General features: G+C 34.3%; 1 protein-coding gene across 1 annotated transcript in view; it reads left to right on the top strand.

Moving 5' to 3' along the window:
- Nucleotides 1-218: 218 nt before the first annotated feature.
- Nucleotides 219-17,325, top strand: part of dup (chromatin licensing and DNA replication factor double parked) — a 74,395-nt gene continuing 57,288 nt past the window's right edge. The window contains exons 1-2 of the mRNA XM_089097753.1: nucleotides 219-234; nucleotides 14,140-14,862. Coding sequence (XP_088953879.1) covers nucleotides 14,140-14,862 — 723 coding nt within the window. The 5' untranslated portion in view covers nucleotides 219-234. The remainder of the gene's footprint in view (nucleotides 235-14,139; nucleotides 14,863-17,325) is intronic.

Genomic DNA, 17,325 nt, shown 5'->3' with positions numbered 1-17,325 from the left:
TACTTAAAAAATAAAAAAGAATAGTATCCGTTTGCGAGAAAAAAGCAATGAATTAATTGCTTTTAAAAAGTTTTTTTTTTTTTTAACTAGTGACGACGTATTTGCATTACGGGTATCGAAATAAATCGTAAATTATACCGTGTTTCGGTAGAAAGTATACCGCAAAAACACCACTTTTAGGTATCGGCCGAGGGGCAACACTGCTATTGACATTAAGCGGGAAAGGAATAAAATGTGAGATTTATTTTTATTAAAAATGCTATGGTAGGGAATGTAGACTCTTTGCTGAACTTATTATCCATCACCCAGAAAAATTTTAAAAGGATATGTTTTTTATTAAAGGCCCATAAACTCTTAGATAATTGGGTAGAGCCTACCAATAGCCTTGGTCTTGTCTGTTCATGTCAAATTTCTAAGTAGCCTAACTACTTAATGTTTGATCATTTAATTATCCAAAATCCTGGCCAAAGTTAGGCTATGTAATCTTATATATCATCTCTCTTCCAAGAACTGAGAAAAAAAAACAGATTGTAGTCTAGGTTAGCTTGACAACTTCTTCCTAGGCATTTTCAAGGCACTTGATTCATTATTAGAATTTTTGGTAAAATTCTACTTTAGCTACTTTTGGCTATCTTAGAAAGGGGTTTGGTTAGGAAAATGAAAATTTCAGGGATGGATCCACAGGCTAAAGTATGTCCCAGGAAGGTATTTTGAAGTACCCGCCTCTACACCTTCTCCCTCTAGATGGTCCTGAAATTTGCCTATGTGACAGGTCTATAGCCTATCTATGAAAATTTTTACAAAAGAACATTTTGCCTTAATTTTCTGTGAACAGTTCCTTTTTTCTCTGGCTTTAGTTCTGAAAATGCAATTCCTGTCATTTTAGTAGAATTTAAGCCATATTTAGGCCTATTTATTTTTTTATTTTAATTAGGCCTATCTTTAAAACCTTCTAAACTGGGATTGAGCAAAGTTGTGAAGCTGAAAACAATTTTGTTGTAGTTTGTTTAAGCAGGAAATCTAGGCTATTTTGCAAGGTTTTGCTCTTATGATACACGATTTTAAAGGTCATCTAAGGTCAGGACCCTCTAGAGGAAAACCAAGTGGAGATAGGTACTTCAAAAGTTAAATTTTTACCAAATCATATTATTGACTTACAAATAAAGAGAATATACAACTTGATGCCTTTTTTATGCTCTTTCCAAATATAATAACAATTTTTGTTGGAAATGAATTTTACCCCCACCCCTATATACCAATTCAAGGTAGCCTATATATTTGCACATTAGGGGGGTGGGGGTACAGTTTAAAGTTACCTCTCATTTACATAAAAAATAAAATTTACCCCCACCCCCCTAAGGTGCAAATATATACCCTGAATTGGTATATAGCCTAGAGGGGTGGGGGTGAAATCCATTTCCAACAAAAATAATTGTTATATTTGGAAAGAGCATAAAAAAGGCATTGAGTGATATATTCACTTTATTTGTAAGTCAATAATATGATTTGGTAAAAATTTACCCTTCAAAATACCTTCCCAAGATATACTTTAGTCTGTAGACCCATCCCTGAAAGTTTCATTTTCCTAACCTAACCCCTTTTCAAGATAGCCAAAAGTAGCTAAAGTAAAATTTTACCATTATTAGAATTTTCATTTGCTTAACTGACTTTGCAAGATGCCAAGAATCTCTCTACTCAAATTGCTAAGAACTTTTCCAAAAGTTGCCTAGCTTATTCGTCTTGAAAGGAGGGAGTAATTGCCCCTATGCTTATAACTAAGTGATGAAATAGCAAAAGAGTATAAATAGGCCTTGCTGAGTACCTAGGCTGCCATTATATTTCCTGATAACACTGCTCTATGGAGTTTTCTGAAGAAACCACTATAATAACAAAAGATTAGGCCTAGTAGCCTACCATTTGAGGTAAATTTGCAGTGGGCCACACAGTGTAGCTAAGATGAAAGTGAAAACATCATTTGATGCCTTTTTTATGCTTGTTCATAATTGAAGAATTGCTTCTGGGACTAGTTGCATCTTGAGCCCTTAAAGGGGCTCTGCAGTTTTTTTTAATGAATAATGAAAAAGCATAAAAAAGCATCAAATGAGGTTTTCACTTTCATCCTAGCTAAATTATATGGCAAACTGAAAATTTACCATGAAATTTACCCACTCCCTAATCTGCAAATATATACCCTGAATTGGAATATACCATGAATTGTTGATGGCAAAGTTTCAAATTGCAAAATTCAGCGCTATTTTTGTCAACAGCATTTTAAATGATAGGAAAAGGTTTATATTTGAGTTGCCTAATAAATGAGGTTTGAACTGTTATAGGTAAGTATTTTTGGAGTATGTTACTCTTGAACAACTTATTTATAAACTAGTGATATGTTTTAACCACTTTTCAATAACTTAACCAGTGTTGATAGCTTCTTTGTGTGATTACAAAAATGAAATACCTTTGAGGCCCTTTATGGGCTCAAGATGCAACTAGTCCCAGAAGCAATTTTTAAATTGTGAAAGGGCATAAAAAAGGCATCAAATGATGTTTTCAACGAAATGCATAAGGGGTTTTCAAAATTTGCCATATTCTACCAGACTCCAGAGGCTCAAAATACCATCTCTCACATACCAACGTAAGCGAGGAGATGTATTGATGACATTCAAATTGATCTGCAACCACGATATCATCCCTGACTTATTCCAGTTAGATAGTTCATCAAGAACAAGAGGGCACCCCCTAAAGCTCTACTGGAAATGCGCTAATACGAGGCTGCGAAACAAATTTTTCTCCAACCGTGTGGTTGGCTTATGGAATTCCCTTAGCCAGAATGCAGTCATGTCCCTAATACTGAAGCCTTCAAGTCAGCTGTTGACAGAGATTGGTGCAGCAAGCCATGGTGCACAGTTTGGAATGTGCCCGATGAGCTGAGCCACCATCATCATTGCCGGCGTCTACAGGATTCGTCCTTATCGCTGGCTAGTGCGATTTAAGGTAATTTTAAGGTAATTATGTGGCCCACTGCAAATTTACCTCAAATGGTTGGCTAGTAGGCCTAATCTTTTGTTATTAAGTAAGGTTTACTTACTGCCAGACCTAATGATTTTTACACCATTTTGATCATGTGCTTGTATTTACTTTACTTACTTAACTCCCACCTAGCTGGTTTGACCATTTTGGGACTAGTCTAATGGCATCATAATAATATTTTTGGTATGCCTCCCTGTTTGTGGCAATCCTCTGCAGCATTACAATAGGGTGGCCAGAAAAGTGTTCATGCCAGTGCTTGGGAGGTTATCCTCTTAGGCTAGAGGCATTTATTCTTTCATCAACTTGTATTTTGGGCTAGGAAATGGGCTGAATATATTCTAACTGTCAAAGCAGCTGGAGTTGGATGGTCTGCTTGATGGTTTTAGTATAATTTAAGGATTATCCTTAAATTATCCCCCCCCCCTTAAATTTTGGGCATACAGTAAAATTTTTGCTGAAGACAAAAATATTGGCAGACATTTTGCAAAATTGGCCAAAAATTTAGCAAAATTCTTGATTTCTGCAGAAAATTTGGCATAAATCAGGTAGCAATTTGATAAAATTTACAATGATTGCCCCCCCCCCAATAAAATGAGCCTTGGGACACCACTGCTCCCAAGACTATTCCAGTGTTATTAGAGACATTTGCCAGCACACTATTTAGAAACAGGCAGAAAAGAGTGAGTGAGAGGAGACATCCTTGGGGAACACCTGTAGGGGTAAAGATCTAAGTAGTCCTTACTTCAGTAAGTCTTTTACTCTTCTGCACCATGCTTTTTGCACTCTTGTATATACTTTCTAATATAAGTAATATCAAAGGGAATTACTTGGTGAGCCAAGATAAACCAGAAACCATCTCACCAGACTAGGTAAAGGTTTTCCTTAAAATCAATGAACAGTTGATATAGCTCTTTACCAAATTTAAAGTGATGTGCCAACAAAATTGTCCTGTGTGCCAATAAATGTAGACACATAAGCTAAATTTGGGGAAGCCCCCCCCCCTCTGCATTCCTTATTGACATATATAGTCCTAGGTTTTACTCAAAATTAGAAGAACATTCTATAATAATAAAATTCTTATTTTATGACTCACAGAATGTTCCTTTGAATCAGATTTCATGCTTCCTTCCATTTTTATCCATGTATTTAAATAATTTAAGTAACATGTTTACACAGCTATTCTTATTATTTCTTAATGACTTGATGCTCTTGCCTCAGTGTTTCCATCTTGGTGGATTTTTTGATTAAATTGAATTTATGGCAGGATATTAGTTGAATTTTCAGCCCTATTTAAAGTTACCAAAGACATCAAATTTGTAATATTTATCTTATGTATTACATTATAAGCTCCTTTTTTTGTTTTATAGTCCAAAAACATTATGTTTAGGCTATTATATCTTTGAAAAATCAACTAGTTGCTATTTTCTGAGCAATCTGCTTTTCCCCATAAAAAAAAACAATTTCCATTCACATCAGTCAAGCCACACTTTCAGTATAAGCATTTGTTCACTCAGTATCAGATAATATTATTATGCATTCATAGTATCTTCAGTAAGTATTTAGATTAATAACATATTGCTCTAATAACAGTCAAGATTAAATTTTGATTGTATTCACAAAATTTTATTGTGAAAGATTCTAATGTTAAGATTGAAAGTTTTTTAATTACATGTTGTTGTTGTTGTTGCTTTCATCTAGAAGTAGGCTAACATTTATGTCTTTATAAGACATATAGATGGTCACTATTTTGGTTAAATAAATTTTAACTTGTAAAGTTTGTTTCTAAAATATGATAAAAACTTTTCATGTGTAGAGTCCACTCTTCTTAAAGTGTGATTCTCAGGAAATTGTTTCCCAGGATTTCAGCTGAATTTTGAGCCTTAATTTTGGACTCAATTTCATAGAATCTCCTGAACAATTATAGAAGGAATAGGAAATTTTGCTTGAAATGATCATTCCTGGTTCTACTTTGCAAAATAGATTTATATTTTTGAAAGTTTTATTTCAAAGTTTATTTTAAAGTTTTCAACTTGCATAACATATTTTCATGTTTATAAGAAGTCAGTAAAGTAGAATAGGAGTAGGAACAGGATGCTGCTTCTTGGGACTTAATTTGGGCTTGAAACATACCAGTAAAATAATAGTCTATGGCGAAAATGCATTAAACCAAGATCACTGAAAATCTGTTGTACCATGGTGACTAACTGGGTAAGTGGGTGTAGCAAATAAATGTAGTAGCAAAAAGAATTTGCCAAATTTACCAATATTTTTTTAATAATCTTCTATCAACTGCCTCAAATGGGCTGTGAGACTACCAAGCTTGAATAAAAAGACCTTACATCATATAGACATCAAATTATGTTGGTATAAATGATCTCCATGTATGTTTTTCAAAAAAAAAAAAAATCAAAACGCAATTCATAATGCTTCCCATTCTAGGGGGGAGGGGCAATTGCTAGTACCATTTTGCTTTGTGACCCAGCAAATATATTTTATCAATGTGATCTATTTTATCAAATAGATCACAGGTAGTCAAATATCAGAATCAATATTCCAGTCCTCTCCCTTTCCACAATCCAGTACCCCAAGGTACTCTCTTAGGTCCCTTCCTTTTTTCTGTTATGATAAATAACCTTGCTAAGGAGTTTCCCGATAGGTGGAAATTTGTGGATGACCTAACGGTTGTTGAAACCTGCTACAGAAACTTAGTAAGCAACCCTATGAGCATCCTCAATGATATTACAGATGACACTGCAGACTTACACATGAGAGTAAGCCCCTCTAAATCTGTGATAATGCCAATATGATTCCTTAAAACCTCACTGCTTTTCCTCAACCCTATCCCCTCAGATATTTTTGTGTATTCATTTAAATTACTTGGGGTTACAATTTCCTCTAATTTAAAGATGGGATATTCAGGTTAAAGATATTGTCCATAGAGCTAAGGCATCCATGTCTCTCCTTAGGCACTTGAATAAATTTAATGTCCCCTCTTCCCATTCTTTAAGGATCTATACTTCCTTTGTCCTCCTGCATCTTGAATATGCTTGTCCAGTTTGGCATCTCCTATGATGAATTAGAAAAAATTTAATCCATTCAAAAAAGAGCCCTGAGATAATTTTTAAAGAAGCTTAGGTACCATACTCGCTGCTTCTAAAACAAGGCCAAGCTGGAAACTCTTGAGCACAGGAGAGGAACATTGTGCCTCCATTTTGCAAAAGAGTGCTATAATAAACCTTTGCACTGAAAATATTTTCCCCAAAAGACACTCCCCACCCAGACACCACCTGCCACGTACTGTTTCTGAATCCGTTCCTGTCTTGTCCCCTATCTGTTGCTTTACCTCCAGGTATGAAATAAGATTTGTCCCCTTCTTTACTGATGAAATAAACAGCTAGTTATCCATTCTTTTTTTGGTATTGTTGAAACCCAAGTTTTATATTTGTTTGATACTTTTGTTCCATCACCCTTTTTATATGTTCTCTTTTGAACCTTTTTAATGCTAATTTTATTTCACTCTTTTTTAGTTTTTACCTTTTTAACTTCCTGACATTTTGCTGCTTAGAATTTTGACTAATGAATGGTTTTGCCATTCTGATATTGTTGTTTTTGGCATTGTTTTGCCAGTTTTTCAGTTGTTGTGCTCCTTTTATGATTTTTTTTTTTTGGTTTTATGACTCCAAAATGCGAATTCGGCTCTTTAGGGCTTGTGAGTTTATTTTTTTGAAATAAATGTCTTATCTTCAAAATATATGGCATCCAAAGCTCTTAAATAGTTCTAAATTCTTTCAGAATTTTTTTACCCAGTTTCAATACAACTTTCATTCAAGTTCTTTTTTTTATCTCAAGTTCTTTTGCTTTTTTGGATTGTAACTCATGTTGCTATACTGGTGTAATTGAGGTATATAAGCCTGAGAATTGAATGGGCATTGTATGGGGGGAGCTTCTTGGTTTTGACTGGTAGGTCTTCATAAAGTAGCAACATCAACTGATTACTGTGTTGTGGTTTGGGACAAACTTTCAAAGAATACAAATTGTCAGAAATGTCGAAAGGTCCAAATCTGCAAAATTTGGAAATATTATCCTAAATTTTCTTGTGCTCACATTTCTGTAGTTTTTTTTGTCTTGGCTAATTTGGATGTTTTGTGTTGTTTGGTCTTATTTCCAGTTAATAATCTAGAAATGTTTTCTATTGTCTCTGTTTTGTAAATGGTTAATTCAAAATAAAATCGAACTTTTTATAGCAGCCCTTAGTCTTTGAATAATGACTTTTGTAAATATGAATCTTGATCTTGCTTAGTAACAAAATGGTTCAAGAATTCAAATAAGGAATGCCAATAGAACTTCATGCACTGAACTCAGTAGTAGAATCATTGTCTTTTAATCATATATTGTTTTCATAACTTTTTTTCTGAATACAAAGTGTGTAATGAAAAAGTTCAAGCAATTCTTATGCAAATAGCACAGGTTCTAGGAAAGGAGTGACTACATGTGTGGATATTCAGGGGCGAATCTCCATTATTTTTATTGGAGGGGGGGGGGAGGGGTCCATATCCGGATAGTCAAGGGGCATGGGAAATATAATATTTTTTCTCCTCATTATTGGGGGGGGGCAACTGACCTTTCCTCTGCCAAACTACGCCCCTTTGGATATTAATAAAAACTCTAGGATAAAATTAAAGCTTTTTGTTTAAAAATTCAAAACTTTGGCTTTTGAAGAAAAGAGCATAGAAGTGGAGTGATAGCACTCCTAAGTGTAAGTTCTAATTCGTCACAAAATTTGCACTAGAGGCACAAAGAAACTGTCTTGACCCCATAAATAGTATTTCAGCAATATCACATTGATTTGAAATCTGGGAAAAGTGAATAATAAGTGCATATATATATATATATATATATATATATATATATATATATATATATATATATATATATATATATATATATATATATATATATCATCATTAATGCATACCACAGAACCCCTTCTGAGTGTGATCCAAAAAACTTTCTCAAAAAAGTTGAAACATTCTGGCATAAGAATGTATTCATTTATGTTTCCAATCACTGTAATCCACATTATAAATATATAAACAGTAGGGGAAATTTGGTTAAGAAATGGGACACATCAAAGCACGTGGAAAAGGAAGTTTCCCTTTGCATCACAGCCTTAGCTTCAGTTGCTACCACAGCATACATATTAATGAAGATGGAGTCATGAAGAAAGGTATGTGATTGGTGTGTCCTAAAAACTTTTAATAAAGGGTATAGGAATTTTTGCTACTGTTCGTGTATTTATACTGTGCAGCAATCTGTGAAATCTTCTAATTCTTCTTAGAATCGGAACTGTCTGCACCCATGAAATCCCAATGATGTTGTTTACAAAGTTTGAAGGACAATCTATATTATTATCTTTGCAATGCAGGATTCAAGGTTCTAAATCAATTTAAAAATGTGCAATCAATTTGGACCCCCCCCCAAAAAAAAAATGTTTGTCTGACTCGTAGAAACGTAACAAAAACAAATATAAACAAAATTTTAATGCGTTTTTCAAAATTTTTTTTTATGAAGTGCATGAACAGCACAATATAAAGGCAAAAATTGAAGCTGCATTATTGGGATGCTTTTTAGAAGCACATCTATTAACTTCATTCTGATGAGCTTCCACTTCTTGTGCTACTCTTTGTCTAGGTGACAGCTTTATACACACTTCAACAGTTTTGTCTGACGCTACACATCCATCTGTATTTTTTAAATCAATAAAGTTAAACAATCAAATTGATTGAAAATCAAGTAAAATCGCCTTCAAAGTAGCCTTTGGTAAGCCAAGTGGATTGGTGCACTGGATTTAGAATCCTTTGTCCGAGAGGACGAGGGCTCAAAGCCTAGTGTACTCAAGTATTTGGTTTGGGCCGAGGATCAGTGGCGTGACTGTGTTAGGCCAGTCAGAGTCAACCCAGCTTTAAATGGGTACCTGGAGAAATCTCTGGGGAAGGTAAACAGGAAGGGTGTGCGAAAGCACAGGATGGTGGGCCCCAGACCCCCCATTGCACTTCCTGGCTGAAGGGTCAAGAAACGGAGATCAACACCGCCAGTAGGGACTGTAAGTCCAATGCTGTATTCTTTACCTTTTTTTTTAAGAGAGAAGGGTCAATTTTTGTTTTGATTTTGCAAAGACTACATTGATTAATTGTTGAAGTGGAGGTATCTTCTCTGGGTTCCATAACCCAGTTAGACTGAGACATTTTCCGTCGGTATCCTCCACGGTATTACCTTCTGCTGAGCTTCTCAGTTGTTGATCTTACTCCAGAGCCTTGTGCCAGATCTTGCTTTCAGTTCTCAAGTTTAGCCACCTACTAGATCTTATCTCATTTAATTTTTTTGTTTCTTATGCCTTTTCATCTCCACTCTATTTATGTTTGTCAAATTTTCGTTTCGCATTTTTTTCCAGCCTATTTCATAGATTTGACCTTAGTACTATTTTTCAGCGTTTTGACTTTTTTGTGTTCTTTTTCGAATTCTTTTTCGCCCTTCATTTATTGTTGCTCATTTTTTTCGGTTTAATGTTCTGACCTCCAAATGTTTTTATCTTCATGTATGATTATTCACCATTACACTCCTCTACCTGTTTTTTTTTCTATTCATTAAAAAAAACTTTTTCCACAAAATAATTTTTTTAAAAAAAGTAAAGAACTCCATTAAACCAAAAATGAGAAAAAATCAAATAATCTACCAAGCGTGAAACTACCACAAATCAGCATCGATAAATAAATGAAACCCAAAACGAACAGAAATTACAATAATTAACCGAGTCAAACTCAAAACGAGCAGAAATTAACACGAGTTGGCCTCAAAACCCCTATGCCTTTCCAAGGCCAGAACATAATTTGCACTTTACTGAAAAAATATAAATGTTTTTACTTGTATAGCTTTAATAAATCAAATAATATTAACATTTTGATTACTAAATATCAGTATATGTATATTAAACTGACAATGCACATTCATATGTATTTTTGTATTGAAATCCAGACATCAAAGCAGGGTCATTATTAGAATTGGAATCAAGACAAATTTTAGCATTGTCCGATCACCAGACAAAATCAATAAACTTGTTTAGTAGCAAAAAAATAAAATAAAATAATAATAACAATCAAATCTGGGCGGAAAAATTTAGGTACTGCTGCATTTATAACCCAACTTGAATAGCAAAACACTTCCAAAAGGAGGTAGATTGACCAAAAGCAAGCCTTGAATATATGGATTTATTTCGGTAAAAAACGATATTCCAATTTTTATTTGTAAAGACAGAAAATAGGGCATACCCTGCGTAGGTTATGCCATGAGCCTTGCCTCAGGGTAAGGGCTATGAGATATGTAATTCACCCATTGATTAAGTGTGGTGTTTATTATCGGGAGGGGGCATGTTTGACCCTTTGTGTCCAAAAATGTCAAGGGCATTCAGGTGAAGCTTTCAAGGAATGTTGAGGGGAGGGTTGAACTTTATTAAAAGACACTATGTGTATGCAGCTTGTCAAAAGGACTGATCTCAGGAATGGCTTAGAGTATTAAGTTGGAACTTTCATGGAATGATGAGAGGGATGGGCGTAAGGCAATATATGCACATTAATACTACTACAACTACTACTTCTTCTGTGACCACTACTAAGCCTAAGGGTTAAAGGGTGTTAATTTCAGGATATTTTGAAAGGAACTTGAACTAAATCAAAAAACATTATATGCATACAGGTTGTCAAAAGGGCGTATTAGCAATATCTTAAGAATTGTGTAAGAGTATTCAAGTTCAAACTTTGAAGGCATGACAAGGGGGATGTTCTACTGACCAAAAGGCATTGTGTGCATGCTAGTACTGCTACTAATGCTAATGCTACTACTGTTACTACTACTCTTATTACTATTACTTCTAAGACTAAGGATTTTAAGGGGGACATTTTAGGGAGCGTTGAGTGGGAAGCTGAACTAAATCACAACATATTTATTTATTTATTTATTAATACCAAGATACGGTAAGCTTTAACAAGCTTGTTGCACAAAACAATTATAAAAAAGTCTATAACAATGTCAATGACATAACAAAAACATACAGTAACTGAAAAACATTGGAAAAACAATATTAATGAAACATGCAAGAACATACCAACTTAACTGATACATATCTGTTAATAATTGAAACCTACAAAAAAGTAAGCTTACAAAATAACTGTCACACTGTCACAAATCAGGTTATACAAAAGTAAAAATAATCTCAAAATGGATTGTGATAGGACCTAGTATAGAAATCTGTAGAGGCTAAACTACCTTTGAAAGACTGGACTGAGGTACTTGCAACTATTTCTGATGGAAGTGAATTCCAAGTCTTCCACACTCGGTTAGACAAAGAGTTTTGGCCTAATATTTTCTGTGAACACGGTGGGTAAATTTTGTGTTGGTGTTGATGGGTACTATTGTATTCTGTAAAAGTGAAAAAGTGAGTTGGGGTGATATTATAAATATTCCTAACAATTTAAAATGTATTTATTACGTCGGTTCTATAACGTCTGAACTGGAGAGAAAGCAACTGTAGTCTTTGCATTCTCTGGTGGTAAGGTAGATGACTCAGGTATGGTATGAGTTTGATGGCCCTACGTTGAACTCTCTCAACCATCTCTATATCTCTCTTATTAAGGGGATACCATACTGATGAGCAATACTCAAGTACTGGACGTACAGTGGATACATAAAGTGAGATTAAACTTAGAAAAAGTATGCCTTAGATGTAGTAATTGGTAATTTGCCTTATGGGTGATGTCTGATACATGTTTATTAAATTTGAGACTTGAATCAAAACAAATCCCAAGGTCAAAAACATATTCCACACTTGGAATTAATTTACCAACAACAAAGTAATGGTAATGTTGAGGGAGTCTACGCAAATAGTGCACAGCATTGCACTTGGTTTCATTAATGAACATAGAGTTTGCAGTACACCACTGGCCAAGATTATGTGCATACAGGTTGTCAAAAGGGCATATCAGCAATATCTTAGGAACAGCTTAGAGTATCAAAATGAAACTTAAATGGCATGTTGTGGGGGATGTTGAACTAATAAAACAATATTTGCATGCTACTACTATTACTATTACTAAAGCCAAGGGTATTAAAGTGAAAATTGAAGGGAATGTTGAGGGGATGCTGGACTAAATAAAAACGCACTTTGTGCAGTCAGGTTGTCAAAAGGACATATCAGGACTGTCCCTGGAACTACTTAGGGTATTAAGTCGAAACTTTGTGGGTATGTTGAGAAAACACAAGGCGCTGTGTTCATACTGCTAATAATATTACTACTATGACTATTACTAATATTGTGGGTCAGGGTTTTATGGTGGAGCTTTCCAGGAATATCTAGGAGGATGTTTACCAAAATCAAAACACTCTATGGGCATGTAGATTATCAAAGGGGTGTATCAGCAGTATCTCAATAACATTTTAGAGTATTAAATTAAAACTTTTAGAGACTAATGAGGTGGATGTTAAATTAACCAAAAGGCATTATGTTCATACTACTACTACTGATGCTAAATGTCATATTAAAATGAAACTTTCAGGGAATGTTTAATGGTAGTTTAAAACAAAATACATTTTAAGTTTTTTTTTTAACTTTAATAAATCCACAATTATTGAGACTTTCAGGAATGAATATCAGTATTTGTATTAAACTTTCAAATCACATTTATTTGTTTCTTTAGTAATCTTGGGTATGATGGTGCTGTTATGAAAAGTCAAAACACAGCTCTAAATAAGAATTATTTTCAGTCAAGTGCAAGTTATGTTCTGGTGTTATAGAAGGCATGGAGAGCGCCAGCCATACTCCTCTTAATTTCTGCTCGTTTTGAGCTTGATTTGGTTATTTTTTTTTTAATTTATGTCCGGTTTGGGTTCCATTTAAATTTTTTTTTATGTTGATTTATGGTAGTTTATACTTGTAAAATAATTTAACTTTATTTCTTCTCATCTTGGGTTTAATAGAGCTCTTTAATTTTCAGGAAAAAATTCTTTTAGGGAAGTTTTTAAAATTAATAAGAAGTAAAAAACAAACTAAGCAAGTTGTAACAATGAAAGATCGCGTTTTTTGCAAGAATGAACACATTTTCATATAAGAAATTGTTTGTTGTTCACATGAAAAATAAACAAAAATCTTTTTTTTTATGAACAAGATCATAAAAAACCATACCTAAATAAACTCACATTCAGGATTTATATGGGGATGGGGGCAGCTATGGTTATGAATTTTAGAAGTTTGTCTTTGCTGAGAAATCATCCCCAAAAAATATTTTGTGTACCATATGTTCACATGCCCCATCCCCTGGGTAAAGCCAATGAGGGATAGATAGACAAGTGAAAACACTGACAATTGTAAGTGTATTAACAAAAAGTTCTTTTAAGACAAGCTGGCAAATGCTTGGTTTTAATCTATGATTTCAGTCAGTTAAGATAAAATAAAAATCCTTAGTAAGATAAAACTTAATTTCGTTATTAAGTTAGGTTTTCATTCTTATTTTGAAACTGATCTTTAGTCATACAGGATAAATTTAGCTCTATCTAATTTTCTAATATTTATTTTGAAAAAAAAAGATAACTTAAAATGCCGGATGAAAAGTTTCCTTTCTTGGTATATTATATTTAATTTAATATCTTCAATTTATAATTTCAGTGTACTGCATAGAGAATTTTTTTACATCTTAGGCTCAAATTGGTGTATACGTTTGCGGAATCCCTAAGTATTCATAGCCCCAGCTTTGAATCTTTTCGGAGGAAGTACCATGGAGGGTTTTCAAGAGCTGAATTTTCAGGGACAAATTTTATGCTTCTTCTTAGTGAGTTGTTTTGACCAATCACTACAGGTGAATACAAGAACAGTATGCGGTGTTTAAGTATGGCCTAGAGATTTGCTTTTTCGTTTAGTAATGGATAAATTAAAGCCTAATTTTATCCATTCAAGTTTTGTATTGTCTGGATTTCGTCAGTTCCCTTTTATTCGAATTCTTTTTACTTCTTTCTTATTTATTCTAGTTTTTTTTTTATTGTAAGGGTTTTTATTTTTTGTTTCAGATGTCCATGAGTGAAAAGAACATTCTTTCATATTTCAAAGAAACAAAGGAGAGAGTATCATCAAAAAGAATAAAACTTGATGAAACTCTAATAGAATCTACCACTGAAAGCGTTAAATCATCCTCCAAACTATTCACTGAAATAGTTCCCAAGACATCTAAATCATGCACTGAAATCGTCTCTTCTTCTGCTAAACCATGTACTGAAAACGTCTCTTCTGCTAAACTATGCACTGAAGATTTTGTAAAAGACACAAAGAAAATTCGTCAGATTTCTATCAAAGAAGCTTTCTCAAAAATAAAAACAACAATCCCAGATGAGTCTAACCAAGAAGTTGATCACTTTAAAAATTTGGAAGGAACTCCAAGACACCATATTGAACCATGTAATAATCGGAAGAGAAAGGTGGATATTGAAGCAACACCAGCATATTCTGTTATTAGCTCACTTCCAAGACCCTTAAAAAATGGCACACCCTCGTCTGCTAAAAAACGACTTGTTATGTCAACTGATGATGAGAAGGTGAATGAAGAGAAGGATGTAGGAGCAGATATTGTCTCAACTAAAGGGCCAGTGTCTCCACCTAGAACTCCTGTAGAAGTTCACATTGCTAGAATAAATTGTACTCCCGAGCCTACCAAGACCCCTGTGAAGCGGGTTAGTGCAATTCAAGACGTCAAATCGCCGAGGGCAAAGCAGCTTTTTGGGTCACCATCAAAAAAGGTAAAGCACTTTATCAAGCAATACACAGGTCATACCTCTATATGGGAAAGTAGTGTGTTTAGTCCATTATTTTACAATTTATCCCTATGCAAATTATCCTTTTTTTTTCTTTTTTTTAGTCGTCTGAACTTTTTTTTGCAGAGTTGCATTTTTTTTTTTTTTCAAAGGGGAGTCCTTTGAAGAATTTTTGGCAGAAATACCCCGTCTTTTGTGCAACTATATGTTTTATGTGTTTTTTTTGTGAATACTGGGAAATAATATAATAATTATATTTATTTATAACCAAGATACATCAAAAAGGTAAAAAGTGGAGCATTTAGAAAGAAAAGAAAAAAATAATAGCAAAAAAAGTATTGAAAATTGAAGAATTGAAGATATCTTTTTTCTTAAAAATTCGGCAAATGCCAATTAGGTGAATTACCGAATGATCAGACAAAGTAGAATAAAGCTTACCGACGGAAACACGATTATACTTACTTTTATAGGTACAGGTCTAGAATAACTAGTCGCAATTTTCACTTAAGCGTCACGGTGGTCTGCCTTTACCCCCCCCCCTCCCTGGCGAATATCCCCACGGAAAATACCCCCCCCCTTCCATGGAAAATAAGGCTTTATAAATTTGAGAATTTTATTTGAATTTTTTTTCCATAGGGGGAAGGAGTTTTAGTACTTGTGTATTATACGCCACTCACTCAAGTTTACGCCGTGTAAAACTCCAGAACAAACCGGTTTCTTCGTTAGTTTTTTTCAGGTTAGCACGAGACAAGACAAAGACAAGTGACATAATAGATGGGAAATATATAATTTGGGCTATATATCTGCACATACGGAGGGGGGGTGGTAAAGTATTTGGACAGTTTGAAGTCAGAAAATAATTCTTACTTCATAATATGCAGAATAATTGTACCTACTTTACCCCCCCCCCTTTATGTGCAAATATATAGCCCAAGTTTATGTATTTAATTATATATTTCCCATCTATTCTGTCACTTGTCTCACACTAAGCTGAAAGAAACTAACGAAGAAACCGGTTTGCTCTAGAGTTTTACACAGCGTAAACTTGAGTGAGTGACGTATAATATACAATTACCAAAATTACTTCCCCATACAGAAAATAAAAACAAATCTCAAATAAAATTCTCAAATTTGGGAAGCCTTATTTTCCACGGGAGTGTGTTTTCCGCGGGGAGGTATTTTCTGGGGGGGGGGGGTTAACGCCTAGAACCTAGCCTCACACATGAGATTTGAGATTTTTTGTAAGTGTAGTACCCAACCACCAAATCGAGTCAACAGTAGGAATAGGGAAATTTTGAAGATGAAGGTCTATTAGAGGAATAGGAAGAAACATTGAAAGATACTCAAATTTAATAATACTAAGCGAAAGAAGAATTTTATTAACATATTAGAAGCTTTATGAACCGTCCACGACAGCCCAATACTGTCAAATGCAATACTAAGTCCAATATTTGATATTAAAACAAAAGGCTACAGTCTCCTTTTTATGTCATTAATTAAAACAACTTTTTCCACAAAATAAGTTTTTCAAAGAAAAGTAAAGAACTCCATTAAACAAAAAATGAGCAAAAATAAAATCAAATAATCTGCCAAGCGTGAAACTACCACAAATCAGCATCGACAAATAAATGAAACCCAAAACGAACAGAAATTACAATAATTTACCAAGTCAAACTCAAAACGAGCAAAAATTAACATAAGTTGGATGCAAAACCCCTATGCCTTCCCAAGACCAGAACAAAATTTGCAATTTACTGAGAAAATACAAATGATTGTGCATTGTCAGTTTAATATACATATACAGATATTTAGTAATCAAAATGTTATTATTATCTGATTTATTAAAGTTATAAAAGTAAAAAGATTTATATTTTTTCAGTTATATTTTTTCAGGGGGGGGGGGGCTAGTTGTCCTCCAATCACTTTCGACTATTAAAAAGGGTAAAAGCCCTTTGAATTTCCAATCGAATGAGCCTGTTTTGAAGTTTCTATGACAACGCCTTCTATAAAAGCCTTATATGCCCACAGGGCATAACTTAAAACCCTTGCCTAGACGGTTGTGGGGGAGTGTCCTCCTCAAAAACCTATTTTCTATACAAAATGGCTATCTCACAATTTTGATTGGATGTGTTTGGGGGAAAGATGGGCGTGGGGGGGGCTAGTTGCCCTCCAATCCCTTTCGACTCTTTAAAAAGGCACTAGCCCTTTGAATTTCCAATCGATTTAGCCTTTTTTGAAGTTTCTACGACAACGCCTTCTATAAAAACCATATATGCCCCCAGGGCATAACTTAAAACCCTTGCTCTGAGGGTTGTGGGGGAGTCTCCTCCTCAAAAACACATTTTCTATCTTAAAATCAACTACGCTGAACAAAATGGGTATCTCAAAATTTTGATTGGATGTGTTTGGGGGAACGATGGGCGTCGGGGGGGGGGGGCTAGTTGCCCT

This window comes from Artemia sp. Qi Xiang Cuo, chromosome 12, assembly GCF_049724085.1.
Source record: "Artemia sp. Qi Xiang Cuo chromosome 12, ASM4972408v1, whole genome shotgun sequence".
Taxonomy (NCBI): Eukaryota; Metazoa; Arthropoda; class Branchiopoda; order Anostraca; family Artemiidae; genus Artemia; species Artemia sp. Qi Xiang Cuo.
Note: the sequence above shows the minus strand (reverse complement) of the source record. Positions and strands in the feature narration are given on the sequence as shown.